This window comes from Puma concolor, chromosome A1 (genome assembly GCF_028749965.1).
Source record: "Puma concolor isolate L17-30 chromosome A1, mPumCon1.1.hap2, whole genome shotgun sequence".
NCBI lineage: Eukaryota > Metazoa > Chordata > Mammalia > Carnivora > Felidae > Puma > Puma concolor.
The window spans coordinates 27,518,320-27,545,144 of NC_141667.1; the positions used below are offsets into that span (position 1 = coordinate 27,518,320).

At 42.0% G+C, this 26,825-nt stretch overlaps 1 protein-coding gene across 1 annotated transcript in view; it reads right to left on the bottom strand.

Moving 5' to 3' along the window:
• Window positions 1-26,825, bottom strand: part of ADAMTS12 (ADAM metallopeptidase with thrombospondin type 1 motif 12) — a 326,954-nt gene that overhangs the window by 182,935 nt on the left and 117,194 nt on the right. The window contains exon 3 of the mRNA XM_025924368.2: window positions 22,249-22,399. Coding sequence (XP_025780153.1) covers window positions 22,249-22,399 — 151 coding nt within the window. The remainder of the gene's footprint in view (window positions 1-22,248; window positions 22,400-26,825) is intronic.

Consider the following 26,825-nt stretch of genomic DNA (forward strand, 5'->3'; position numbering starts at 1 on the left):
GACAAAGGCATTACAAATTTATTTATGAAGCTTTTTATGAATTATTAAGAAAAATACTAATGATCCAAGAGAAAAATGACAAATGACATTTCACAAAGAGATGTCTTCTTTTTTTTTTTTTTTTAATTTTTTTTTTCAATGTTTATTTATTTTTGGGACAGAGAGAGACAGAGCATGAACGGGGGAGGGGCAGAGAGAGAGGGAGACACAGAATCGGAAACAGGCTCCAGGCTCTGAGCCATCAGCCCAGAGCCTGACACAGGGCTCGAACTCACGGACCGCGAGATCGTGACCTGGCTGAAGTCGGACGCTTAACCGACTGCGCCACCCAGGCGCCCCAAGAGATGTCTTCTTAAGGAAGAAGTTTAAATGACTCAAAAGCTTAGGTTACCAATGTGCACACTCATATTCAAAGAAATAATACAAGAACTCATGAGATCACATGTACATATAATCAGAGAAGAGAGTAATATATTCAAAGCTGGTAAGAATATAAGTGGAAACTTTTATATGTTGCTTTTAGAAATATAAATTGCTTTTTAGAAAATACTTCTAGTAATTCATTGATAGGATTCTAATCTAATATTTTTGAATGTGGGCAAAATTTGCAGCATAAGAATAATAATCACACAGAGTTATATTATAACAAAAATCTTTTTAAAAATAGAAATGTACAAATAAAATTTGATCTATGCAACAGTAGTTCCAAGAAATCCTTAAAATTGTTTTGAAATAGTTTTAATAACTTGAAAAAGATTTACTTCTTCATTGATATTATCTTCTTCATTTATATTTTTCTATATTTTCTGAGTAAATAATAATATATATTCATTATTTCTTTTATTTGGAAAAATTTTTAATCTAATTTGATTAAAACTGTCTCATGAAATTTTTTTTCAAGCAAACTGTCAACAATAGTCCTGGAACATGGTGGGCCAGAAGGCAAGTTCTATACTCACACAGACCTTTGTCACTTTTAATAATGTGAGTGTGGGTAAGTCACTTAAGCTCTCTATGCCTCGATTTTCTTGCCTGTGAAATGGGCATAATACTAGTACCTATTCATAAGACAGCTGTGAGTCTTTAGTAAGAGATACTCTCAAGTGGTCAGCATTACACCCGGCCCATAGGAGGTACCTGATCCTAATCGCTAGCTGGTCTGAGGGGAAGAGGTGAGCACCAGCCAGTGAAAGGGGCTATGGCATCCCTGCTTCCTTACATTCCAAAAAAATGTCGACATGATCATGCTTTGTACAAGGCCAGGAAGCTTTGTGGTTGGCCCAAAGAACCAGTGTGGGCTGGAGTTTCCTGAGAATCATCATCGACACCATCTCCTAAGCCATCATTCCACAATGCGGCCAAGGAGACTCAGTGAAACACAGCTGCTACCAGCCCCCACAACAGAGGCCAGCACTTACTGAGCCCTTCATTCTCCCCGATTCATACAGAAATATAGCCAAGCAAGAACCACATGCATTTTACAGATGAAGACAGTGAGGCTCAGAGAACTTCAGAAACTCATCTGAGGTCACAGCACTGCTCCATGTCAAGATTCACACCAGCCTGGAACTCACACACACAAACACACACACACACAGACACACACACACAGGCACACTCAGCTCTTAGCGTCAGGATACCTCTAGAGGATGGCTGAGCAGTCAGAGAGACAATGGCACCGAGCAGTGGCCAAGCCATCAGAGAGAATGGAGAGGCTCTGGTCCTCTTGTTCCTGTCCCCCCCTCCCGCCCCCACCACTAACCAAGGGGCATGCTCCCTGAGTCTCCTGCAAGCTCCTGGAGACCAAGTCCCTCTGTCTCTCTAGTGAGTGGCCATCTCTGTCACTCCTGGTGCTCTGGAACGAGAGCTGCACCCTTAGACAAAGTGGGACTTCTGAGGCTCTGCCTGAATTGCTCAAAGTGCTTCCAGGTCAGAAGGGAGAACACAACCTTGCAGAGCTGGTCCTGAGGAAGGACAGAGACACAAAGCCTTGTGGAAAGACAGCAACATCGGCAGAAAACCGCAGCTACCACAAGAACTTACAGCTTCTCTTGACCTCAACCAACTTGAGACATCGTCACCATCTATTTTTGAATAACAATTACAAATTTTAAAAATTATAACAACAGCAGCTAACGTGTATCACACGTTCAGTTTAACGTACAAAAACATGTGTAGCTTTTTGCATTCCTTACAACAACCCTATTCCCTGAGAGTGATTTTTATGAGCCCAATTTCCAGAGAGCGATTCACCAGTAAAGTATGTATGCTCATGTTCAGGGTGGGTGAGGAAGTGGGGCGCTCACTGCTCTGAAGGATGAAAACACCCAGGGGCCTGACAAGGCAGGGGAAGAAGACTGGAAGGGCACTGCTTTGGAAGAAAGATCAGCCAGGTACCCAGTCAGGCCTGGAGAGATGCCCCGGGCTGGCTGGGGGATGACTCGTGGGCTACCTTGACAGGGTTTGGAGCTCTTAGCCCCCAATTTCCAGACCAGCATGTCTGATTTCCATAAGGACATTCCTGCTATAAGATATCTTGATGATTCCTGCTATAAGATATCCCTGATGATCAGATCTCTGTTGGGTTCTCTTGACTTTTAATTGACCTGAGACCTAATAAAGTGTTTTTTAATAACAATAATAAATTTGAAATAACAACGGTTGACATGCATTCAGCATTTAATACATTGTATGTGTTTTAGCTCTTTTAATGACCTCAATAAAACCCTTACTGATGAAAAACCCAAGGCACAGAGGGGTTAAGTAGTTTGCCCCAGGTCTTCTTTTTGTAAAAGATAAATGAATGAACTAATGATGAATGGCTGCACCAATAGTCTAGATCAGTGGTTCCCAAAGCTTTAGCCAGAATCAGAATTGTCTGGAGGGCCAGTTAAGACACAGATACTCCCAGAGTTTCTGAGGATTTGAATTTCTAACCAGTTCCTGGGTGATGCTGATGCTGTTGGGTCCAGGGACCACACTTTGAGAACCAAGGGTCTAAACGAGGTAGTCAGCAATTATTATGAAGGACCATAACAGTAAATGTCTTATGTTTTGTGGATCAAAGGCAAAATCAAGGATATTATATAGGTACTCATAGAACCATTTTAAATGTAACCATTTAAAAATATAGAATCCATTCTCAGCTCCCAGGCCACCAAACAGATGGCCTTGTGGTCTAGACTCTAGACTAATTTCTGGTCTTGGTCCCTACATTCCCACCACCCTACACCTGTTTCTGTTTTGCTTGAGGTCCCGGCTGCCTAATGGCCGAGTCATAAAAGAACACTTCAGCTTCAAGCTGCGGAGAGTCTGAGCAATGTCCAGCATAGGCCACAAAGCGGCAGTAATTGTGGTAACAAGGCCATGAAGGAAAAAAAAACCTCTGCAGCTGGCCCCAAACCTTGGACACTCACGGGCATCCTGGTCACCATGGATTTGGAATGTCCCACGTGGATGTCCGCAAACTGATCATTTGTTTGATTTTTCCAGGGCCCGATACCATTTAAAGTTCTGTATTTAGTGTTGTTTTCTTTGGGAGTAGAGGATTCTTGTGGCTTTTTGAAAATAGTAATGATGATAATAGACATCCAAATCAGTGCCATCTGCTTTAAAAGTATGCAGCTCTTTACATAGTGTGGAGAACTCCAAAGTGGAAGATCTTGTATCAAGGTTATTCTGTGTGTATCAGGAGTTATCCATGAGAGGGTTTCATGTTCTGAATTTTTGTGTTCAGGGGCTTTCAATTTTTCAAACATCCGCTTTTTTCCTAGTGATTAAAAACAGGGGAAGAAACCACAAGCCTCCTGCAAAGAACAACCCCTCCATCTGCCCCCAGGATGGTCACAAAATGAGTGGTGTGAAGGAGACATTCCAATAACGATGCTCGACCACTGCCGGGTTTTCCAACGATGACCCTGTGGTCCTTGCACAACTACCAGAGACGGACTCATCCAGTTATAGAACACATGACTCAGAGCCGGTCTCTATGCTGGATCCACTGGGAATAACAAGGTAAGCATCAATGCTTTTCATGCCATGCCTGGAGAGTTCTGCAAAATGCATAAATCCAGCGTCGAAGGTCTCCAGCGGGGCCTACATAGGCTGGAGGCACCTTCCCCACAGTTCAGTCTGCAGGAAGGTTTGGATGGCACAGAACTAAAGAGCTGACACCACAACCAGCTGCCAATGTGTGCCACTCTACTGACAAAAAAAAAAAAAAAAAGATAAATATAGGGGAAAGGAAGAAAAAATAAAATAAGATAAAAACAGAGAGGGAAACAAACTGTAAGAGGCTCTTCACTATAGAGAACAAGATGAGGGTTGCAGAACGGAGGTGCATGGGGGCATGGGCATTAAGGAGGGCATTTGTTGGGATGAGCATTGGGTGTTATATGGCAGTGATGAATCACTGCATCCACTCCTGAAATCAATACTACATTATATATTAACTAACTTGAACTTAAATAAAATAAATAAGCCAATAAAAATAAAATTTTAAAAAATGAGATTGAGGGAACAACTGGGAAAGAGTGTATTAATCACTGCATTTGAGCACCCACACTCTGCTGCTATTAGTCAGAATCCCGCAGATCTTGTCCCTGGTGTTTTGCAATCTTTCACACATGGGCACCTGATCCTGGCAAGGGGAGAGCTGTAGCGGAAAGATCCCGGTACCATCAGAGGAACAGGGCTCTTGGAGACTGTCTCGCAAGGTGGTGACTGACAGATGCTGGCCATTCTTCTTCCATGATTAAGGTCCGTGATCCCTTCTTCAAAACCCTTGGAGGGGCGCCTGAGGGGCTCAGTCGGTTGAGCATCCGACTTCAGCTCGGGTTATGATCTCATGGGCTCGAGCCCCACATCGGGCTTTGCACTGATAACTCGGAGCCTGCTTTAGATTCTCTGTCTCCCTCTCTCTCTGCCCTTCCCCCACTTGCATTTTCTCTCTCTCTCTCTCTCTCTCTCTCTCTCTAAGTCATTTAAAAAAACAAAGACTTAAACCCTTTGGGGCCAGATATCCTGGAACTCAAAATTTTTGCAATTATAAAAGTAACTTGGAAGGTAGAATGGTGGTCAGTTGGGGAGAGAGAGGAGGGAGTTGTATAATGGGTGTAGAGCTTCCCTTCTGCAAGATGAAAAGTTGTGGAGCTTGATTGCACAACAATGTGAATGTACGTAACACTACTGAATTGTACACTTAAAGAGGGTTAAGATGGTAAATTTTATGTTCCACATATTTTGCCACTCCTTTTTAAAAAAGTAACTTGGGCCATATATTCTATATGGGTCAATATTCTATATTACTGAACATCCCTACAGGGTCTAGGATAGTAAGTACCCTAACGTCAAACACGTGGACAGCCTCCATGACAAACTGTACACCTACTCCCACTAAGATAAACAAAAATTATAAGCAGACTCACATCAATTCAGGTTGCATTTTGCCATCAAATGAGGTTGCTAAACACTAAAATAAATAACTTTTGGTTTTTAGAGTTCTCTGGAATTTGGACTTGCAGCTCAGGAACTGTGAGCCTGCCTGCAGCTCTCACTGATCCCACCCTACCCCATCTTGGCATGAAATTCTTGTTATTCACAGTTTACAGATGAGAAAATAGAAATGAGAAGTAACAGGAGTAGGAAAATGTCACCGGCCCAACGGCCAGCCAGCAATGGAATCCTAAAGAAGTCCCCTGAAATGTGAAGGAAGAGTCCCAGAGAGCTCTTCCCAGTATGGGTTTTAGTGGAAGGTGTGTGAGGGGAGCCATTTGGGGGTTTTGATAATGGCCTCTCCCCCTGGGAAGGCCATGACTGCTCTCACCATGCCATGATTTATGTCATCCTCTGAGCCAGAACCATGAGCAGGATAAACCACAGTTCTGTCTCCAGGGACTGTCCTTTGATCTTTTGTTACCAAAGTACAGAATATCCCCAACCAGTGGACTTTGTCCTCCCTTCCCCTCAACACTAATAGTGTGCTTTCAATTGGGACTGTTCCCCAGAAACAGAAGGTGTGCAAATGAAAAGGGTCTTTGACTCTCTCAACCGGGCACATCTCCTGCATATCCCCTAGAGAAACAAGACCAAAAGGGATCCGAAGCTTGACAGAACTAGCAAGATACAAGCTTTGGCTCTCCTCTCTCATGGCTGAGGTCGGCTGCCCTGTCCTTTGGTGAGGGGTGGTTCTTAGCTACGGATGTATCCATCTGTCTTCCTACCAGACCCGCATTCACAACTGCCTGTCTTCTGCACACCCACATCAGCACCCTGGGTTAGCCACTGTCAGATGCCACACCATGGCGCTGAACTGGCCAGGGAAGGACAGAGCCATCCTCAGTACCACAGCACTTGCTGGTCCCACCAGGAGAAAGGTCTGGAGTTCCAGAGGAGCTAGTGGGAAGGGCTGACTCCCAGCTAAATGCTTCCTGAGGAGATGGAGTGACGGAGAGGTGGCTTCCTAGAAAATGAAGCCCCCTTCTGTGAAGATTCACTGGCAGAGATGCCCTCAGAAATGTGGCTGTGGTGCTGGTCACCGGCACTATTCTTAGCACAACCTCTCAGCAAGGAAAAGCCTTTTTCTGAGGGGCCTGGACTCTCCCTCAGTTAAATTAAACAAAGAACTCCTGTGTTGACTGAGAGAATACATTGGGCTTTCAACATGGTATAGTAAATGAGAATGGAAAGAACTTCCATAAAATCCTGAGTCATGACAGCTGAGCAAGATGTCTGCCTCCTGGAGCCACCAAGGTGCAATATGTGCGTTTAAACACATATACGTAAACACACGCCTACAGGTACCACGTAAGCACACACCACACATAAACATGCGCCCACACCACACCACACACATAAACACGTGTACACATGATACATAATCACACACACCACACGTACACACACCACATAAACACGTACCCACTCAGGTGAAACTCAGCTAACACATGAGGTCCTGAGTCTAGAGTAACAATCCCACTGTATTTGACACACTCAAATATATGTGGAGCCCTTTTAATTAAGCACCACATTTCAAGAGAAATTGTGTGTGTGAGGGAGAGACAGAGAGAAAGAGAGAGAGAGAGAGAGAGAGAGAGAGAAGAAACCTGGATAAATAGGTTCTCTAATCTTACTGCAATCTTACTCAACCTTGCTTGTATTCTCACCTCTCACCAAGATGTTAGGGATCTTGAGTCCGAATGCAGTTTCTGGATTGAAAGGGCCACTTCTTCCCTCTGATGCTCCAACTCCTGCTGATGGATCAGATGCATCCACTAACTCGGGGCCCTGAGATTCTGCTGCCTCTGCTTCAGAGCCCTGAGATGGCAGCCCCAGCTGGCGCTTCTGAGTCAGCAGCCTGAGCTCCCGAGTTTTAGGTGTGGCAGTTGGGGACGGGGCAAGTGTGCAAAGGAGGCAGAAGGCCCAGAAGGGGAAAGCACTGGGCAGCCGTGCCCTGGGGATCCTGGAAGGATGGGTCAAGATCCTTGCCTTTTATGTGTGAGATGCCAGTGTATGCAAACCCACTTGACAGATTTTAAACCACACTGGTATGAGTAAAGAATGTCAACACTGCGTTGCTTCTAGACGCTGCAGAATAAAAACAGAAACAGACTCACAACATATGAGAGTAGAAAGAATCCACAAAGATCTTCCTTCATCTTACTGATGAGGAAATGGAGGCCATGGTTCCTATACTGTGTCCCAATTAGAGAATGACGGAGGGGGGCACAGAATGTGGCTCTCCTGATTTCCACACCATCCCTCTCTAAACTCTAGTGTGAACAAAAAATGTGAAACCCATTTATTTATATATGAGCAAAACTAAAAACAATGATTAATAATAATTACTTTCCATCAATGGTTAATTCTACCACAGTCCCAGTCATCTCGTTAATATGTGTCAGATACACTTTAATTTTTTGCCAGCAAAGTGAATGAAATCTAAACCCAGGGCCATGATTCTCAGAATGAAACACAAAATGAAAACACAGGGCCCTGGGCACGGGGCAGAGAGGTCAATCTTTCCTTTATGGCCTGTGACCCCAGCCCACCCAGGTGGGTGACCCCATGGAATTGCAAACACCACACATTTGGGAGCATAAATATGTTTAGTACCTGAAGGCAAGTGGATAAGCAGTCCCCTCCAGGTCACCTAGCAAATGCCAGCTTAGGGTGGAGGGGACTGCTGCCATCCCTCATCCCAAGACGCTGTAGGACACACACTCAATCCTGAACCTCATGTGTGTGTGCAGGCTTCCACTGGTGGCGGAAGACAGCCACAGAAGCAGGCCTTCCCACACTGCTGTGCCCTGGTCACTGCCCAGACAGGGCCACAGAGGTAGCGGAGTCATAGTGGAGAGTAAAGGGAGGTGGCAAGAGGCAAGAACACGTAAGAGCTGAGGCTCCAGGCCCACAGCACACGCTCCACTGTCTGATCAGACTTCACTTACAAAGCACGAAGTCAAAGATAAAATCATTAAGAATATAATGCAAAGCAAATTAAGTCAGTCAGTGAAAGAAAAATGATTTCACTTCACTCGTATGCGGAATTTAAGAAACTAAACAAATGAATGGTAAGGGAAGGAAAAATAAGATAAAAACAGACAGAGAGGCAAACCATAAGAGACTCTTAAATACAGAGAACAAACCAAGGGCTGCTGGAGGAGAGGTGGATGGGGTCGTGGGCTAAATGGGGGATGGGCATTAAGGAGGGCACCTGTTGAGATGAGCACTGGGTGTTACATGGAAGTGATGAATCACTGGATTCTACTCCTGAAACCAATACTACACTGTATGCTAACTAACTTGAATTTAAATAAATAAATTACAAAAAAAAAAAAAAATTTCAAGATGGCTACCACAGAGCACTGCTCTTCTGAGTATGGCCCTGTGTGGCTGTACCAGTTACACACTTTAAAGCCAGTCCTGACTAAACTTCATTTTGTGTGTACAGTCTTCTGTTATTCATGCAGCATAACCAACTGCTCATAGCTTGAAAGAACTAGAGGATCACTGTGCAGGTAGGCTAACAAATAACTGCTGTATTAATCTGCTAGGGCCGCCATAACAAAGTACCACAGGCTGAGTAACTTATGCAACAGAAATTTATTTCCTCACAATTCTGAAGGCAAGAAGTCCAAGATCAAGGTGTCAGCAGCCTGCTTTCTTTCTGAGGTATTTTTCATTGGCTTGGAGATGGTTGTCTTCCCTTTGTGTCTTCACATGATCTCCCCTGTGTGTGTCTGTGTCCAAATTTCCTCTTTTTCTAAGAACACCAGGCATATTGGATCAGGGCTCACTTTAATGACCGTATTTTAATTTAATTGCCTTTTTAAAGAGGCTATCTCCAAATATAGTCACATTCTGAGGTACCAAGGTAGGAACTTCAATGTAGGGAATTTGAGGGGACACAATATAATCCCTGACAGGCACCATTCCTCAAATGCTAGATGTTCTGTAGAAATGATCTTGGGGAAAATGGCTCCCTAAGAATTTATATGCAGTTTATGGCTTCTCTCAGATAGACTTTCCCCAACCCTTATGATCATATTGGGTTCCTCTTCTATACACTCACAGCATTTGTCACAATGCTCATATGTACTATTTTTATAATTTTTGTTAAATTCTTCTCCTACAATCTTGTAAGTCCATGAGGGCAGAGTCCAATTTGGCATGTTCAGAGCTGTTTAAGTTAGTATCTGGCCCACAGAAAGCATCAAATTAATATTTCCTGAAGGAAGGAAGGTCAACCAATGACACACAACCTAATGTAAATCAAACTCTGGAACTTTCTAATCTTTGGCTTATTGGCCCAGAAAGCACCCTAGGGATCCACTTCTCTGCCTTTAGAGGAGATTTGGAGCATAAAATGTATTCACAATTTGCTAAAATATTTTATTTCAAGTCTAACAAGTAAACTTCCTTCCCCACAGAGAAACAATTTCGTGGTTATTTATGAGACTTCCAGCTGCTGCACAGAAAACCAGGATTATGTGGGGGTGTGAATGCTTGTTTTCCCAAACACCAACATGAATCAAGCTGTGGGACAAATACGTAGTTAACATGAACTGCTGTCCAGTGACTCAGAGTACCCCTGGAATGCTTGGACCCCCACCCTTGGTAAGATCAGTGTCTGCTGACACCTGCAGGACCCCGCTGCAAGGACATATCATTCACTTGCTCAATGGACAAATATTTATCCAGAAACAACTATTAGGCATCAGATACTAGGCTTGACATTTAGGACACAAGTATCCTTGGTACTTGGAATACAAAGACGAGCCTAGTGGTGGAAACAGAATACAAGTTCAATGGGATAATCACTAATGAAGCTATGATTCATTTATTGATTTACTCATTCACTCAACATTTTCTAGATGCTCACTATGGCAGGCTCTGTCCCGGGCAGTGGGGATTCAGCAGAGAACAAAAGTGAGGAAGTGTTTGCCCTCACGGAGCCTATATTCTAGTTGGGGGAAGACAGACAATTAACTGATACACAGATAAAGAACATCAGGTGATGACAAGTGCTGTGAAAAGACAGAAAGCAGGATAAATGGTTTACAAAGTGACAGAAGAACAGCTATCTTTGACAGTGGTCCAAGAAGGCTTCTCTGGGTGAATCTGAGCAGAGACTTGAGCAGCGGAAGAGAAGAAGCCATGAAGAAATGGGGGTGGGGGGTGGGGGGGCATCCAGCATGAGGGAACAGTGAATGCAAGAGCTCTGAAGTGAGCCCATCTGAAGGAACATCTAGGAGACAGGGAAAGAGAAGGAGATGGGGAGGCAGGAAGGTAGAAGTCTATACTTCAAAATGCAGAGTGAGCTCAGGAAAGGGACACATCAGTCCTCCTAGGGCTGAGCATGTAGGGGAAGGGGACCTCACAAGGAGGCAACTTTTGAAACGAGTCTGAAAGGAGGCCAGAAATTTGCCTCACAGACCGGCTGAGAACTGTCCTCCCAAACTCTCTACAGGAAGCCGAAAATCCATGTGTCCTTGGCGCAGAGGCCAGTACTCGGGGCACTAGTGACTGACTCGGCCCTCTCATCTCCAAGATATTCGCTCTTCTTTACCTCTGCCTAGGGAGCACACCTCTCCTGCCTGCTTTAGGCTCTCTCAGACCTCCATCGCCACATTCCTGCCTGGGTCAGTATCCTCCTCACCACTGAATCCCCAGTTCCTAGAACAGAGTAGGAGCTTGTTGAGTAAATGAATGTCACTTGCTTTCTCTTATGCATCCATCCATCTATTCATTCATCCATCCTCTTCTTTTTTCTAAAATAAAAATTTGAAGTATTCACTTTCAGCTACAACTTCAGGCCAAGAGTCCCAACCGCTGCCATATTGTCTCATGCACACTCCTTTCAGCAACCAGGCATCAGAGTACATGCTAACTTTCTTCAGGAAAGTGGTTAAACTCAGAGGTTAAACTGGTTCCATAGGGGAATATAAGTATTTAATAAGCCGCCAAATTCATCATAGATGGTCAGTAAGCTCAAAACTTACGCTTTCATTGTTTCTGAGTTCCTACCCTATAGGGAACTCTGTCAGATCGTGGACACACGCCTGTGAATAAGCAGATGTGATTCTTGTCCTCGCTGAGTTTACAGTATAGACTACAAAGGATACAGACAGATACTCATCATCTTATAAAGCCTAAAATAGGTGAGGTAGCTGGTGTTAAAGTCATAGGAGAGGCATCTAACGCAGATTGAGACAAGAAGGTCTTCTGAAGGAAGCCATGCATGAGTCCTAAAGATGAACAGAAGTAACTCGGTAAAGCTGTTGGGGAAAACAAGTTTCAGGCAGAAGGAACCTAAGCGCAAGGGCTAGAGGCAATGAAAAGCAAGGGTTATTTGAGTAATAAAAACTAGTTCAGAATGTCACAGGCTATATCTGCAGTGATAAGAGACAAAACAGGAGGAAGAGGCAGGAGTTGCACAGAAAAGGCACTCCTGAAACAGACTAAAGAGCCGGGTCTTTACACTGCAGGAAGACGTTGACAGGCTTTCAGCATGAGAGAGAGATGACCTGATTTATACTTTAGAAATAACTTCTCTGGGGTGCCTGGCTGGCTCAGTTGGTTAAGCGTCCCACTTCAACTCAGGTCATGATCTCATGGTTTGGGAGTTCAAGCCCCATATTGGGCTCTGTGCTGTTGGTGCAGAGTCTGCTTTGGATTCTCTGTTTCTCTCTCAAATAAATAAAATAAAACATTAAAAAAGAATACTTCCTCTAACTTCTAATAGGAGAGTTCAAGGGCAGAGAGACTAGTCAGGAGGCTCTGCTATTATGCCAGTGAAGTTATGATGCTGCAGCACAGTAATGCACTGGGGAAAGGCAGACAATTTAGGAATCTATTTAGGAGGTGGAAATGATAGGACTTGGCCATGTGGGTTGACTGAAGACATGAATAAAAGAAGAAAAACCACACCAGGAGTGTGTCTGCCACACAGGGCTCTGAAGCTGGAGGTCAAGTCATTCATTTTTTTAGGGACGCCATCAATATGCTGTTAGAGCCATTGATGGCTCCAATGATGAACAGACCAGAGCAGGATGAAAGGATCAGACAGCTTTCTCAGGTCTCTGCAGGCAGCAGAGGGAAGCCAGAATGTTGGTCAGGATAGGATAAGCCACCTCTTGACCCCACCAAAGGTATGTGGAAGCACAGGAAGGGCCAAGGGCAAAGCCGGGATGTACCTTGTACATATCTCTAAAGAGTTTTGGGAAGTGCAATAGAGCTTAACAGCTAACATCTCAAATAGCATGTCTTCAGGACTGAGACTTTGTGCCCTACAACAGATTCATCTTTCGGTCGAAACTGATTCTCTGCTCATATTGATCCAAATCCCCTTCCCGGTCTCAGATGCACTCCCCAGACTTCTGTGCCCTTCTAAATTTTACCTGTACTTCAGTGCTGTCCTGGCCACTCTGACAGCATGCGTTTGGCACACAGCATCCTGAAGGAGGTAAAATGAGCAGTTTCCTGTTTGGAAAGTGGGAACCTATGGTCCCAATAGTTCATTTTTGCTTTTGTTTCTCTTGCCTCCTGAGACATGTTGAGTAAGAAGTTGCTGCGGCCAAGGTCAAAGAGGTTTTTTCCTGCTTTCTCCTCGAGGATTTTGATGGCTTCCTGTCTTACATTTAGGTCTTTCATCCATTTTGAGTTTATTTTTGTGTTGTGGTGTAAGAAAGTGGTCCAGGTTCATTTTTCTGCATGTCGCTGTCCAGTTTTCCCAGCACCACTTGCTGAAGAGACTATCTTTATTCCATTGCATATTCTTTCCTGCTTTGTCAAAGATTAGTTGGCCATATGTTTGTGGGTCCAATTCTGGGTTCTCTATCCTGTTCCACTGATCTGAGTGTCTGTTTGTGCCAGTACCATACTTTCTTGATGATTACAGCTTTGTAATACAGCTTGAAGTCTGGGATTGTGATGAAGTCTGGGATTTGGTTTTCTTTTTCAAGATTGCTTTGGCTATTCTGGGTCTTTTCTGGTTCCATACAAATTTTAAGATTGTTTGTTCTAGCTCTGTGAAGAATGCTCGTGTTATTTTGATAGGGATTGCATTGAATATGTAGATTGCTTTGGGTAGTATTGACATTTTAACAATATTTGTTCTTCCTATCCAGGAGCATGAAATATTTTTCCATTTTGTTGTGTCTTCTTCAATTTCTTTCATAAGCTCTCTATAGTTTTCAGTATATAGATTTTTCACCTCTTTGGTTAGATTTATTCCTAGGCATTTTAGGGTTTTTGGTGCAATTGTAAATGGGATCGATACCTCGATTTCTCTTTCTGTGCTTCATTGTTGGTGTATAGGAATGCAACCGATTTTTGTGCATTGATTTTATATCCTGCAACTTTGCTGAATTCATGGGTCAATTCTAGCAGTTTTTGGCAGAATTTTTTGGGTTTTCCATATAGAGTATCATGTCATCTGCGAAGTGTGAAAGTTTGACCTCCTCCTGGCTGATTTGGATGACTTTTTTTTCTTTGTGTTGTCTGATGGCTAAGGCTAAGACTTCCAATATTATGTTGAACAACAGTGGTGAGAGTGGACATCCCTGTCTTTTCCTGACCTTTGGGGAAAGCTCTCAGTTTTTCCCCATTGAGGATAAAAGAACAGCAAATAAAACCCAAAACCAACAGAAGACAGGAAATAATAAAGATTAAAGCAGAAATCAATGCTATCGAAACCAAAAACACAGTAAAACAGATCAATGAAACCAGAAGCTGGTTCTTTGAAAGAATTAACAAAAGTGATAAACCACTAGCCAGTTTTATCAAAAAGAAAAAGGAAAGGACCCAAATAAAATCAAGAATTAAAGAGGAGAGATCACAACCAACATAGCAGAAATAAAAACAATAAGAAGAGAATATTATGAGCAATTGTATGCCAATAAAATGGGAAATCTGGAAGAAATGGACAAATTCCTATAAACATATAAACTACCAAAACTGAAATGGAAGAAATAGAAAATTTGAACAGACCCATAACGAGTAAAGAAATTGAATTAATAATCAAACATCTCCCAAAAAACAAGAGTCCAGGGCCAGATGGCTTTCCAGGGGAATACTACCAAACATTTAAGGAAGAGTTAACACCTCTTCTCCTGAAGCTGTCCAAAAATTAGAAATGGAAGGAAAACTTCCAAACTCTTTCCATGAAGCCAGCATTACCTTGATTCCAAAACCAGACAAAGACGCCACTAAAAAGGAGAACTACAGACCCATTTTCCTGATGAACGTGGATGCAAAAATCCTCAACAAGGTTTTAGCCAACCAGATCCAACAATACATTAAAAAAATATTCACCATAACCAAGTGGAATTTATACTTGGGATGCAGGACTGGTTCAATATCCACAAAACAATCAATGTGATTCATCACATCAATAAAAGAAAGGACAAGAACCATATGATCCTCTCAATAGATGCAGAGAAAGCATTTGACAAAACACAGCATCCTTTCTTGATAAAAACCCTCAAGAAAGTAGAGATAGAAGGGTCATACCTCGAGATCATAAAAGCCATATATTAAAGAACCTATGCTAATTATTCTAATGAGATTTTTGTTAATGTTATAACATTTATAATATTTGTTAGTATTTAATAATGTCTGTGCATACCATTTAAAAGGCAACTCAAAAAAAAAACCAAAAAAACAAAAAAACAAAGAACACCTTGGTGGCTCAGTTGGTTAAGCGTCTGACTTTGGTTCAGGTCATGATCTCGCGGTTCTTGAGTTCGAGTCCTGCATCAGGCTCTGTGCTGACAATTCAGAGCCTGAATCCTGCCTCAGGTTCTGTGTGTATCTCTCTCTCAGCCCCTCCCTCGCTCACACCCTCTCTCTCTCTCTCTCTCTCTCTCTCTCTCTCAAAAATAAACATTAAAAATAATAATGATAATTAAAAAAATAAAAGGCAACTCAAAAATTTCCAAATGACCTCAATAAGAAATCTACTCAAGACTGATTTCTTGCAATATGGTAGACCAGATACCCTAAAAAACTCTCCCAGTATTAAGTCCCCTAACTAGCATTAAAAAAGAGGGAAGAAATCCTCAGAGGCCAAAAGTAGAAAAAAGAAAAACAAATACAAGTAAGTAGAAATTCAGAGAGAAAAGCGAAAGATGCACTGTGATTATCTTTTTTTATGTGTCAATTTGGCTAGGCTGCAGTCCCCATTATTCAAACATTACTCTGGACGTTGCTGTGAGAGGTGTTTCATAGGTGTAAATTAAAGTCCATTAATAAAGTCAAAGTAAAGAGAATTATTCTTGATAATCTGTAGGTCTGATTTAATCAGCTGAAAGATCCTAAGAGCAGAGCTGAGACTTCCCAGAAGAAATTCTGCCTTGGACAACTGCTTCAGCCTAAGCCTGAGACTTGCAGCCTGCCCTTCCTCACGGTCTGCCCATGGATTTTGGATTTGCCTTGCCAGCCCCCGCTATTGTGGTAACCACTTTCTTGCAATAAATCTCCTAATGTATATTTCTTACTGGTTCTGCTTCTCTGGCTGAACTCTGATGCACACAGCCAGCTGGGGCATCTGCTGCTCCCTACTTTTGCTCTGGGGAACAATGGTAAGTTTAAAAGTCAGATTAGAGGGATGCCTGGATGGCTCAGTTGGTTAAGTGTCTGACTCTTGGTTTCCGCTCAGGTCTTGATCTCCCGGTTTATGAGATAGAGCCTGCCATTGGGCTCTGTGCTGACACCATGAAGCCTGCTCTCTCTCTCTCTCTCTCTCTCTCTCTTTCTCTCTCTCTCTCTCCTCTCTCTGGTCCCCACCACCCCCCATGCCTCTCTCTCTGTCCCCACCCCTATGCATGCACTTGAGCCCTCTCTCTCCCTCTCTCTTAAAATAAATAAACATTTTTTTTTAAAAGTCAGATTAGAGAATAAATGAAAAACTGAACCAGAAAACAAAGAAACTAGTAAGCAAACTTAAACTTGGTTCTCCAGGCTTGAACTCTGGGACAGGAGAGAAAACTATGGAGAATCTATAGCCACAAGCCATAGATTTGGGGTCCAACTTCATAACAAATATGTTTGTTAAGTTCAACACTAAGCATAGAGAAATGCCACTTCATATCCACCAGACCAGCCAAATATAAAAGTGAGAATAGCAAGTATTGGACAGAACATGGAACAGTGGGAACTCTCATTTACCATGCTTGAATATCAACTTTGGAAAACAAGTTTGCATCATCTGGTAAAGTCAGATGTATACAGACTATGAGATAGTCATTCCACTATCTTTGATAAGGACTTGAATCCTAAGAAACATGTATAAGAACAGTCTTGTTTTTAAATTTTTATTTATTTAAATTCAAATTAGTTAACATACAGTGTACTATTGGCTTCTGGAGTAGAACTCAGAGATTCATCACTTCGGTATGACACCCAGTGCTCATCCCTACAAGTGCCCTCCTTAATTCCCATCACACATTTAGCTCATCACTCCGCCCTCCCCCTCCACCCTGCAGCAACCCTGTTTGTTCTCTATATTTAAGAGTCTCTTATGGTTTGCCTCCTTCTCTGTTTTTATCTTATTTTTCCTTCCCTTCTCCTATGTTCATCTGTTGTGGTTCTTAAATTCCACCTATGAGTGAAATCATATGATATTTGTCTTTCTCTGACTTATTTTGCTTAGCATAATACACTCTAGTTCCATCCACGTTGTTGCAAATGGCAAGATTTCATTCTTTTTGACGACAAATAGTATTCCATTGTATATATATACCACATTGTAGGGATTGACTTAGTCACAGAGACCCTCCATCCTGTTATCCTTAAAGAAAGCTTCTGAGATCAAAAAGCACATGAGTTTTGCACAACTGCAGAGTCAAATGTTATCCAGTTCAATGTAAGTATATACCACATCTTCTTTATCCATTCATCAGTTGATGGTCATTTGGGCTCTTTCCATAATTTGGCTATTGTTGATAGTGCTGCTATAAACATTAGGGAGCATGTGCCCCCTTTGAATCAGTATTTTCGTATCCCTTGGGTAAATCCCTAGAAATGCAATTGCTGGGTCATAGGGTAGTTCTCTTTTTAATTTTTTAAGGAACCTCCATACTGTTTTCCAGAGTGGCTGCTCCAGGTTGCATTCCCACCAACAGTGCAAAAGGGTTCCCCTTTCTTCATATCCTCGCCGTATCTTCTTGTTTCCTGAGTTGTTAATTTTAGCCATCCTGACAGGTGTGAGGTGGTACCTCGTTGTGGTTTTGACTTTTATTTCCCTGATGATGAGTGATATTGAGCATCTTTTTAAATATCTATTAGCCAACTGGATGTCTTCTTTGGAAAATTGTCTATTCATGTCTTTTGCCATTTTTTCACTAGATTATTTGTTTGGGTTTTGAGTTTGGTAAGTTCTTTATAGATTTTGGATACTAACCCTGTATACAACAGATCATTTTCAAATATATTCTCCCATTTCATTGGTTGCCTTTTAGTTTTGTTGATTGTTTCCTTTGCTGTGCAGAAGCTTTTTACATTGATGAGGTCCCAGTAGTTCATTTTTGCTTTTATTTCCCTTGCCTGCAGAGACATGTCTAGTAAGAAGTTGCTGCAGCCAAGGTCAAAGAAGTTGCTGCCTGTTTTCTCCTGTAGGATTTTGATGGTTTCTTATTTCACATTTAGGTCTTTCATCCATTTTGAGTTTATTTTTGTGTATGGTGTAAGAAAGTGGTCCAGTGTCATTCTTCTGCATATCACTGCCCAGTTTTCTCTTCATTTGCTGAAAAGACTGTCTTTTTTTTCCATTGGATACTCTTTCCTGCTTTGTTGAAGGTTAGTTGGCCTATATAATTGTCCCCAACTGGGAGCAGTTCAGATCTACACACAGGAGACAGGATCAGGTGGAACATTCACATAATGAAATGCAGTGATAGGGAAAATGAATGAATTATAGCTACATGTCCTAGCAAAAATATAATGTACAGTGACAAAAATCCCAATTCATGCATTGAGGTTCCATTTTCCTTCATGGTCTTACCAGATATTATAAAAATAAAACTAGGACCAGATCCCGACTTACCCATGTCTCACATCCAGGCTGTCAGCTCTGAAGACCAAGAATTATATCCTATTCACATATGAACCCACAGAACCTAGGGGAGCACCAGACATAAAGAATGTACTCAGGGCACCTGGGTGGCTCAGTCAGTTAAGCGTCCAACCTCAGCTCAGGTCACACCGACAGTACAGAGGCTGCTTGGGATTCTCTCTCTCCCTCTCTCTCTGCCCCTCCTCAGATCATGCTCATGCGCTCTCTCAAAATAAATAAACATTTAAAAAAGAATATACTCAATATATAGATGTTGAATGAATAAATTTTGAACACAAAAATGCATGCCAGGAACCAGACCCTATGTTTCTAACCTAGAATACCTAATGCATCAAATCCCAAACTCTGACCTTACCTGCCTAGACCTCTTCCTGCCATTGATAACCCTGTAGCCGTTAGCATCAGACCTATCTGACTAGTATTAATTCTCCTCTTCCCCAGTCTCCTAAAACCATAGTTCCCCCAGATATCCATCTAAAACCCACTCAAGTCCCAGTGTGATATGTTCTTGACAAAAAACTTCAGATAAAGGAACTTGTCATTGTCGGTAAAATGAACTTTTAGACCATATTGATAAGGGACCCATTGTGAAATTCCTGAACACCTTTCTACATGGGAAATAAACATAAGTAAAGGGACACATTTTAGAGGAAAATAACTGATACATTTTCTCTCTTGAACTACTAGAGCATTTTTAAAGTACATCTTTTTTTTCACTACCAAGGGGGTTTCTGCCTTGAACTTTACAAAGGCAGAACACGTTACACAAGTAAAGGTGATCTTTCTTGATATAATCACAGTAATTCAACCTCGAAACACCAACTGACCTAAGTATGAAGTGTACCTTAATGTTGGCTAATGGCCACTGTCAGTTAATTCCATCATCTCGGCAGGGTAATGTGACATAAGAACACCACAATTACCTTGTTTAGAAAGACCAAGTACATTTAAATAAAGCAAGATTTTTAAAACCCAAATGTCATATATATTTTAAGAATATTCACAAGCACATTAGATTATTCTTGATTCTCTAGCTGTCATTTAGGCATTAAATCATATTGTTGTCTTAGGAAGGGAGATGTTCACAGAACAACTGACACCTTCTGAACTTCTAGAAAATACACATTTCTCTTTTCTTTCTATCAATGTTATATAGACAAGAGGCTAGTATACTCTAGTCTCATCTATCTGGCTATGAATCACTACTTCATTCCAATGATTCACTAAATTTCTAGTTTGCACCACCTACTACGTTACATACTGTTTGGGAAGGGAATTCCTACTCCAATGGGGCTTTCAAGACTGTTGATAAAACAAGATTTATATATTCAAAGAAGACATAAGAATAAACATGAGGGAGTATAAAGCCCAAGGTATAATAGAACCTTGACTTCTAAGCTTGGCTAACTTCAGAACACCTACTGCTTTGATGGCTTTGAATGTTCACTCCCTTCACCAGAGCACCTGGGTGGCTCAGTTGGTTAAGCATCTGGCTTCGGCTCAGGTCATGATCTCATAGTTTGTGAGTTTGAGCCCCACGCCGGGCTCTGTGCTGACAGCTCAGAGCCTGAAGCCTGCTTCGGATTCTGTGTCTCCCTCTCTCACTGTTCCTCCCCTGCCTGTGCTCTCTCAGAAATAAGTAAGTATTAAAAAAGCTTTTTTAAAATAGAAAGTTCACTCCTTTGTCTGAATCGCATTGCATCTTTGGTGAAAAAAAGGAGCTGCATTAGGCATTCTGAAAGGTCCTTCCAAAAGAGCTGTTCCGTTCTGACAGTGGGAGGTTTTAAGCCAGTTTAAGAGAATATCTTTTAGAAGATATGTGTGGAGAAATTCACAATACAAATATTTCTCCAAGTAGCATTAATCAGAGCAGTTTCCAAAGTAATGGTAAGCCTTAGGGTTGGTGGGGAAACACAATAACGAAATGATATGACAAGTGCCATAGCTGAGGTATTGTGCGTGACCTAACAGGGACATGACATTTGTAAACCCCTCTTTTCCTATCTATCCTTTCTGCCTTTATGACTAAATATGTGCCATTCTCAACTCATTATTAATGAACTCTACCTCAACAGAGAGGTGTTCAAGGCAGGTGGATGAGGATTAGCCTAACTCACTTCACAGAGCAACTGTAGCTACAGAAGTGATTCTCCAGGCAAGTTCACTCACTGCCCTAATCACTCTCTCTGCCATAGTGATGACCCAGTGATCTAAAAAATAGTAAATCACACATACAAAGTGTTATCCCATCATCCAGTGTGTAATAGGAATTGGGAAAGTCTTCAAGTGATTAGATCAGAGCCCTAAAATTTCACACTGAGACTAAGTTATCTGAATTAGTAATTTAATCAATCAGATCATCCAGAAGAAGTATCTTCTCCCAGTTCTTGCTCGAAGGAGATTTAGACAGTAAGTTTTCCAATTAAGGACAAAGTTGGAATGGCTTCCTAAAGTTAAAGAATTTAAGCAGCTGTCCATTTTCGTGTAAAAACACATTATAGACTCAAAATTTCTTATTGTTTACATACTCTGCTCTGCTAAGATTACAGAAGAAACTCCCAGGAAAGTTACCATCTATCCCAGGGTCTGGGTGAAGTCTGTAGAGAAATTACTTGTGCCCTTGTCCTTTCCTTCTCTTGCCTGCAAAGCTCAAGTTCTGAGTCCTCTCAAACCATGATCAGAATCCACCAGCGCTAATTCCTTCACTATCTATTTTCTCATTGAGGTCCATGGTTTCCAAATCCTTAAGACATATAAATAATATTAATGATTCCTTTTGTTAACTGGCCCCCGGCCCATAATTTTTTTCCTCTGAAGAAAGGAGAAACTATGCAATACTTAAGAAAATGTTCCCATTTCCAGGGGCGCTTTATGCATAGATTATTATCTTCTACAAATCAAAGAGAATGTGGGAATTGCAAGTAAATAACTTGGTCAGTTTACCTCTGAAAACTACCTGAAACTGTTTAGCACAAGGCAGAGAGGACCAGTTCAGGTCACTCCAGGGTCCAAAGGTCAGGAAACATGTCAGTGAACTACAAACAAAAGGCAGCCAAAAGAAGCTTAGCTCAGTTCATCATCTGATGAATATCTGTTGATGTATCTTTCAGTTTATCTTCACACATCATTATCAGCATCATCAACATTTAAATCTGCCTTCCAAAGGCAGATATGACAAGCAGTTTGGTAATATTCCACACTATAACTTTGTTAAGAGTAGAAATCATTGCCTTTAATTTAAACTATCTCCCTCTAGAGGATTCAAAAAGTTTAAAAAAAAAAAACAGGGGCACCTGGGTGGCTCAGTCAATTAAGGGTCCAACTCTTGATCTCAGCTCAAGTGTTGATTTCAGGGTCATGAGTTCAAGCCCCAAACTGGGCTCCACCCTGGATGTGAAGCCTACTTAGAAAAAAAAAAATTCACCATTGTGCATATCATGTAAGTATCATTGATTAATGTGGCAAGGATGTAGAAGATACTTTCTCCCCTTCCCATTAAGAATATGAAGAGACTATGGAGAAGTGAAATGATTCTACAGGGGCACATACTTTGTGGCAACAGAAGAGTGGGGAGGAGATAAAAGATTTGAGTAAGAATAAGTCATGATGTAATAAAACAATAATAGAACCAAGACAAACTCCTCAATGCAGTAAGGAAATTTAAGTCACAATACCCTTTAATCCGCAGGTTGGTTCCTTCTGCTCTGGAGCTCTCTGACTCTGCCCTCTGTAAATGATGTGTGGGTGGTACTCTCCCTCAGTCAGTGGATGCTTTTTGACAGGCTCAATGAAGAAGTCTCCATGCGGTAGATGGAAAAATCCAGTCTGTAAATACACATAATGCAAAGGCCTATTTGAATCAATTCTGTATCTATGTAAAGACAATTAGTAAAGTGAAAATTACATAGATCACAACGATCCCTAAAATTCATAAAACCAATGCTTTTATAGTCTGCCATCTGATGTCCCAGAAACGCTACACATAAATAAGTTCATGAGATGTCATAGCTTATAGTCATAGTTATTCAATGTTTTGGGGTCATGGATCCCTTTGAGACTCCAATGAAAAAAGTATACCATACACATGTAACCAAAATGTGGCACACAATTATGCAAGTTCATCCCCCTGCCCCTAAAACCCATTGCTGGGTATCTAGGAATCTTAAGTTAAACACCTATGCTTCTCAGTTGCCCTGTTATGGAGTTGGTACCTATACTCCATACTCCACTGAAAATTGTTTGGAACGTTTACCTGTATGTGGGTAGCCCAGCCTCATGTTCGTATGGCTGCTTGACTTGAAATGATGCCATTCTGCTCTCAAGGAAACAAAGAACAGAATGCTGAGTCCTTGATCTGAGACTGAGTTTCCTGGAGTCTACAGTGCAAAGTCCTCTGTCAGTTTCCAGGGGAAAGGGGCCACTCTCATTTCACAGTTATGGGAATCAGCAATATGCTGGAGAACGCCCATCAATGAGTAACTTCCTGGAGGTCAGGTCTAGAAGTGGTATACGCCTCAACTCTCTTTTCTCTTCAGGAAGTTTTCTTGGTCCCCATTTGAGATGTTTAGAAAACTCCTTTGCCAATGATCTCCTAGGATGGACTTAAATCTAAGGATCTGAGTTTTATATAAATGAAAAAAAGAGCTTGCCCTAGAAGACCTGCCTAAGGCATCATACTGAAGTGACCGGGAGCTCAGACTCTGGAATTTTAGTGGGTTCAATCCCAGCTCCTCCATATATTAGCATCGTGACCTTGGGCAAATGACTTGCTCAGTTTCAGCCTTCTCAAGTGAAAAGTGGGAATAATCAAATGTCGTTATGAAGACCAAATGAGTTAATGTATGCAAAGCTCTTAGAAGAGAGCCTGGCTCATAGTCTTATTGAACATTAAGCGTTTCCATATTTTATGTCATCTCATTGTATAGAATCAATATAGCCATTTAGTCAATAATAAGCTTGCAAAAGTAAACCTGGAAACACTGGAGGCTTAGGGAAACAGTGAAAGCTTCCAAGTTCAAGCCCCTCACTATACCTCAGCAAGCCAGGGCTGCCCTGCTCTGCAGACAAGTCTGAAGACTCTCTGAGCAGCCTCCACAGTCAACAGGCAAGAGGCGCTCCATGAAAGGAGGCTACTGTCTATGGCCAGTCTCTAACTTGGGTGTCTTTCCAAAATATTTGCTTCATTAGACCAGTAATATAACCAGATCTTAACATAAATGTCACAACTGGCTTCCTGTTTTGATTACTGATGTTAAAATATCTTTAATAACAAGGGGAATAGGAAAAATGGCACACTGTACTGGCAGTCATAAGAACAGCTGTGTGGCTTTGAATAGGTCACCCAGCCGGTAAAACAGAGATAATGCCTACTACCTAACAGGGCTGTTAGATGAACCAAATCAGCTAAGGCTTATAAAAGTGCCAATGCAAAGTGCTTTACAAATGCAGGGTGGTAATGTTTTAACTACCACTAAATCAGCGGTTACATGTGACTTCAAATTTCTGACCTTTCTTAGGAGACATGACTTTTTTCTCAGAATCTTTCTCTGAGGCCCATGGGATTGAGAAAACTAACAAGGTCCAGACTGTAATAAAATAGCTGTAAACAGACTCGTGCAGTGCTGAGATTTGGTTCCATTTCGACACTGAGACAGAGAACAGGGACATGAGGAGAATGTGAGCCCGTTGTTGATAAAGCTCATTTGTTCCACAGAAATAAGAACTCAAGGGGGGTGCCTGGGTGGCCCAGTTGGTTGAGCGTGCGACTTTGGCTCAGGTCATGATCTCACAGCTCGTGAGTTTGAGCCCCACGTCGGGCTCTGTGCCGACAGCTCAGAGCTTGGAGCCTGCTTCCGATTCTGTGTCTCCCTCTCTCTCTGCCCCTAACCCACTTGCATTCTGTCTCTGTCTCTCTCAAAAATAAATAAACATTTTAAAAAATTTAAAAAAAAAGAAAGAAAGAAGAACTCCAGGACCCCCCAGGGAAAGCTGGTGCGGGGTCCCTTTGTGCAACTGCTATCAATACTGATGTCCTTGAAGAGAAAAAATTCACCAACAAGAAGGATTTATTGGTATTTCTTTAGCCTCACATTTGGACTCAGGTAGTACAGAAGAAACAAACGGGGCTCCAGTTGAGAATATATAACTGTTTACGAGTAACATGAATGCGAATGCACGCAGGCCAAACAAGCGTTTTCCCAAAGCACTTTTATCTGCATTCCTCCACGAGGCCAGCCTTGCCAGCTTGCACCCGGAAATCACCTGTTCAGTCTAAATATTCCTCAGAAGCTGGATGGTGACCTGAGAGAGCTGGCTGACTCACCAGCTGGAGGGGAAGAAGGACACCTGCTCACATGCATGGACCCCATGTGTGTGTCACACAGAAGAAGAGGGGATGAAGAGACATCCACTGGTTTGGAGGAGAGTGTGGTGGAAAGATTCCTAGCTGAGCTCTGCACCTCTCTCTCCACCAACACATAAACATAAATCTGTATACAACTGGTATCCAGGTGGCTACAGTTTGTTGGTCTCTTCCCACCTAACTGGAGCCAGGTCATGCTGGAAGAACTCATCTATGGTTTGCTTTCCAGATGAAATACTGGCTCCATGCTTTCCTGAAGCTGAATGCCCAAGAGAATCACCTTCTATTACCAGTTCTGGATCTGAGCCAAAAAAGTCACTTTTCATTCCAATCTGCTCTGTAACCTGCTCACCTTTCTTAGATCCTTGAAGGAGAATGGGAATAGACTCAAAAGAAGTATGTAACTCACTGGGGAATTGTACTCTGTTCCCAGAAGAACCAAGGCAGAATGAACCCCAGACATAAGCTTAAAGAAGACAAATTGGCCCTTTCTCTCCATTGTTATCTACTCTTCCCCCTCGGCATCCAGTAGTCTCAGCAAACTGCTAACTCCCTTTTGGAAACAAGCTCATGTCCTTGTTTTAACTAAGTTATAAATATCTGTGAATGCTTCCTGAGGCTATCTTCTAAGAATTGTTTTAAATAAACTTTAATTTGAGGATTTATAAACATATGGAAAGATATACAAATCATAACTGTAAAGTCCCATAAATCTTTCACAGATGGAACACCTAAATAGAGAAACAGAACATTCCCAGCAGCTGAGAAACTCCCTGTTCCCTTCCTAGTCAATACCATTCCCCAAGGGTAACCATTATTCTGATTTCTAACACTAATAAATTAATGTTAAGCCTATCCTTAATTCTTCACAGGAAGCATTACTTGACACAAAAGAAAAAAGGGTCTACTAATTGGTTTCAACTGTTAGAGACTGAACAAAGGAAAAGATTTTAAGGCAGGTGGATGTCTTAAAGCCTATTAAATCAGACTCTTCATATTGCTTTATGCTTGTCAGGCAAACTCAGCTGGTGGTGATGAGACAAGGGGCTGAGCCACCTTGGCGTGAGTCAGCTGTCATTGAACCTCTACTACTCTCTGCTAAAGAAAGGTGGGGAAGGACCTTCACAGAATCTTTGGATCCAATTTACTTTCCCTAGTCTCAGACTGAATAGTTGTCTACAACCTCTTCTCCACCCATCAAAAGTGTTAGTCGTCTTGATGTAATTGACACCATACTTTAGTTACTGCAAAGTATGGTGTCTTTGGGCCTAGTGGGAAACGGGCAGTGTCTCACAAGGAATTTGTGAATGGAATGTTCTAGAATCACACAGCCTAGACACCCTGAAGAGTCACCTAACCTGTGCTGGCATGCTTTCCAGTTTTGCCACAGGTAAAACCCTGCAGACTGAAGAGTAACAACAATGGTATTGCAGAGGATATAGGAGAGAACTGCCAAATCAGTTCCATCCCTCAGGACACTGTGTAGCACAGCGGAAGCGGGTGCTATTCACATAGGAAAAAGCTGTGAATGTACCCCCCTGGAGCTGTGCAATGGAACAATGCTGCCAAAACTCATCATCCTGTCCTGGAAAGAAATTCCTTTTCATTTGAAAATTTCAGAAGTTACCAGATCAACTTTTTCTTCCCATGGTGACAAAGACAACATGAGCAACATAATGGTTTGGGATAAAGAGGCACCCAAGATATTCAGGTATAGTGCATGAATCACTGGAAAAGATACCACCTGTCCCCCATTATAATACAGAGGAAAAGGATAAAAATGCATCCCCGAAATCATCCTTATAGATTATAAATCTATATCTGTATCACTGGGCCATCCCTGTGCTAAGAGCTCTAAGAGGGGTAGTGACTCCTGCCCTCAAGGCTTAT